The sequence below is a fragment of the Antrostomus carolinensis genome, unplaced genomic scaffold (genome assembly GCF_000700745.2).
Source record: "Antrostomus carolinensis isolate BGI_N321 unplaced genomic scaffold, ASM70074v2 scaffold42983, whole genome shotgun sequence".
Classification (NCBI taxonomy): Eukaryota; Metazoa; Chordata; class Aves; order Caprimulgiformes; family Caprimulgidae; genus Antrostomus; species Antrostomus carolinensis.
The window spans coordinates 1-3,502 of record NW_010303968.1 but is presented as its reverse complement, the minus strand read 5'-3'; the positions used below and the strand labels follow the sequence as shown (position 1 = coordinate 3,502).

The window sequence follows — 3,502 nt, the reverse complement described above, 5'->3', positions numbered from 1 at the left end:
AGCACTGGAGGCAGCACTGCAGGTGGGGTCTGAGGAGAGCGGAGCAGAGGGGCAGAATCCCCTCCCTCCACCTGCTGCCCACGCTGCTCTGGATGCAGCCCAGGACACGGTTATTGGCCTTCTGAGCTGCAAGCAAGCATCTTGTGTGGGTGCATCTTTGCTTTGTCCCTTGTGGGGACAAGAGCAGCTGTCTATATGCTTGTGCCAAGCCAGCCCCTGCTGCCTCCCTCTCTCTTCTTCCAGATCCAGGTGGAGGGCACGAGCATTGACTTCATCAAGCATAATGCCCGCAACGCCAAGCGGGCCCCGCTGCGGCGCTCCCAGTCCCTGCAGGCGCTGGCCGAGCTGCTGGAGCAGAAGCACCAGGAGCAGGAGGAATACAACACCAAGCAAAAGGGCCACGTCCCTCAGTAGTGCGTATGCCCCTCTCTGGCCCACAGGACTTTCTAACGAGCCCACTGCCCTTTGCCACATCCCCCAGCTTCTGCGTAGGAAGACGAGGGGCTGGGGACAGACGCGCTCGTGCCATGTACAAGCAGAGCGATTTACTGTGACCTGGGGAATAAGTGCAGCCCCTCCTCGTTTCTTGACTTAACGAGCACCCTGAAGCCAGTGTGACTGTGTCTCCTCCTCCCTTGCTTGCTGTCCTACAGTGATGCTGACATGGGGATGCTCCGTGTGCTCTGAGAAATGTGCTCCTGCCCTTTTCTAAGCCTCGCTCCACGTGACAGAGCTTCAATATTAAAAGGTCTGGTTTTGAAGAGGCAGGTAGCTCGCTCTGCCTTGGACCTGGAGTCTGAGGAACATCCAACTAGTGACTTGCATTTTGGGGTTCTAAGTGGAAAACAGGTCCTGGGTGACCTTGTCCCAGGACTGACCATGCTGTCAGTCCTTTGGCTCTCTGCTGTGCCTGCCATTCCCTGCCAGCACCCCGGCTGTCAGCCACTTTGTCCAACTCCATTCCGTCACTGGCTCACAGGTGGTTTTGAGAGGCCTCAGTGGCCTGGGCCAGAAGCAAGGAGCAGAAGCCCTTGTCTCCGAGGAGCTCGTGTCAGCCTCTGTCTCTCTTCCAGCAGCCCTTCAGTGCATGTGGAGCGTGTTTGCTGGTCCTTGCATGCGGGCTAAACCCAGGTGTATCCCTCCACAGCAAGGGTGTGTGCTGGCAGGGTGGTGGGTCTCTGTGGTCCTCAGGCAGCGACATGGTGACTAGCAGGGTTTGAAGGGCTCCATTCCTGGCCTCTGCCCGCATCCCTGGACAGCCCCTCCTGCCAGATGTGCTGACACACACTTTCCTTTGCCTTGGCAGCCTGCTGGAGAGGAAGGAGCTGTGGCGCAGGCAGATGGAGGAGCGGCTGCGAAACCTGCCAGATCCTGACACGCCACCTGGTCATACCATGATGCCGGAGGGCCAGCGGCTGGAGACCCTTGGCAACCTGAAGCACAGTAAGAGGAAAAGTAATGAGGATTCCAGCTCAGAAAAACAGGAGATCCTGGCCAGGATTAGAGAGGGGAGTTGTGGGGCACAGGTTCCTGCCACTGGAGAGTTGCCTGACTAAGGTGTAGCTGGGATTTTGCGGCACTTGAGTTGTGTAAATGGAAAGACCAAACTCCTTCAGGTTGGTGGGACCTGCAGGTTGCAGGACTGGCTCTCTGGAGCAGGCTTGTCAGAGCAGACCTGGTGTTAGGGTTATTGTTGCTCTAAAAATGATAGATTTTGGTTGGAAGGGACTTTTAGAGGTCTGTAGTCCAACACTTGGTTCTTCAAAGCTGGAGCAGGTCACTCAGGTCCTCATGGCAGCTAAGCTGTGGATGGAAGGATGGGTATTCTCTCACAAGTCCTTATTCCAGTGCTGCCACCATTTTCATGACTGAGGATGGGGTCGGAGCATTAGGAAAAGGATTAATTTCTTTACTCTTCCACTTACACAGCGTTTTTGTCTAATTTTACAGGCCAGGAGCAGCTGACAAAGGACTTGGTGATGCTGCCAGTGCGCACGGACGCCCTCAGCACACAGAAGAGGCGGCTAGAGCTGGAGAGGAAGCTCTCCCAGATAGATGAGGCCATCAAAATTTTCTCAAGGCCCAAGGTCTTCATCAAGCTGGACTCCTGAGCCGGTGGGGCTTGGTGTGCTGTGTTGTTCTGCGTGAACATCCTTCATCACTTGGAAGGGGTGATCATCATCTTGGGAGGGATGAAGAGGAAGGCAAGTTCAGGACCCTGGGCCCACGCAGGTGCTGATGTCCAGTGTGCATCCAGCATCTCTTTCTCACCTTCCAGTGCTGTGTCTTGTCCATGGAAAAGGGAGGGAGATGCTCCAATATACTGTCTGCTCAGTGTTCTGGAGAATGGTTTTCTCTGTGCTGCTTGACTTCTCAGGCTCTCTGCTCTGGATCCATGGCATCACCTCTTCTTTTCCCATTTTTCCCATTTCTAGAAACTGGTGGTAGGTCTCCCATGCTGCTGTCTGTGGTGTTCCTTGTCCTCCTCTTTCTCCTGAGCTGGGCCATGGTTCATGGCTCATTCTGGGCACCTGCAGACTTGTCTGCACACAAACCTTGTCCTGTACGGCTGCTGTGCGTGCCCTGGCCCTGGGCACTGACACATCCTGCTCACGCTGCCGGTGCCTCTGCACCCTCTGACCTGCTGACTGGGCTCAGCAGCCTGGGGACAAGAAAGGGATGCAGAGCTTCAGTCCTTCTGCCCAAGGAAGAGCTGGTCTGGCTGCAGGGGGATCTGGCAGGATGTCTGGAGAAGTCTTTGTTGTCTGTGGGGCAGGACATGCTCCAACAAAGCATCGTTTCCCTCTTTTGGTGTGTGTGCAGCTCCCAGTGGGCTCAGCGGGGCCTGAGGAGTGGTGGTGGGCAGCAGAAAGCAGCAGCAGTGGTGTAGTGCAGGCAGGGGGGGAACCGCAGGAGCCCACAGTGGCCAGGGAGGTCCCGTTTCACAGCGCTGGGGTGCTGGATCGTGGTGGTGGGCTTGGGGTGGAGGATATGCAAAGTCCTGCTAGATCTCAGTCCGCAGGACAAGGCTGGGCAGATGCCACTGTGGAGGTGAGCTCACCACCTCCTCACCTTCAGATGCCACACAGAGACCTGCGCAGACCTTCGCAGGGGTCCTGCTGTGTGAAACCTAGAAAGATCTAGGCTAGAAGGGCTCACTGGAGGGCTGGGTCCATCTCCTGCTCAGTGCAGGGCCAGCTCCGTGGCTTGGGGCTTTGTCCCGCTGAGTTGGGAAAATCTGCAAGGATGGGGTTGCCACCAGCACCTCACTGGGGCTCTGTCCCCAGGCTGTGCCACACACAGGGAGAACACTTTTTTTCCCCCTGAAGTCCCATCAAAACTTCCTCTGTTGCAAATTGTCCCTGCTGCTCCATCTTTCGCTGTGCAGGGTGGGGATGTTGTCCCAAGTTGGTGCCAAGTTGTCCCAAGCAGGTGCCTCATTGCATGAGGTTACTCTGTCCACACACAGGATCCCCTGGACTGGGCACTGGTGAGGCTGCAG

At 56.4% G+C, this 3,502-nt stretch overlaps 1 protein-coding gene across 1 annotated transcript in view; it reads left to right on the top strand.

The window, feature by feature from the left end:
- Positions 1 to 2,111, top strand: part of ENKD1 (enkurin domain containing 1) — a 7,894-nt gene extending 5,783 nt beyond the window's left edge. The window contains exons 4-6 of the mRNA XM_029084089.1: positions 244 to 413; positions 1,307 to 1,443; positions 1,951 to 2,111. Of these exons, the coding sequence (XP_028939922.1) occupies positions 244 to 413; positions 1,307 to 1,443; positions 1,951 to 2,111 (468 nt within the window). The remainder of the gene's footprint in view (positions 1 to 243; positions 414 to 1,306; positions 1,444 to 1,950) is intronic.
- The last annotated feature ends 1,391 nt before the right edge of the window (positions 2,112 to 3,502 follow it).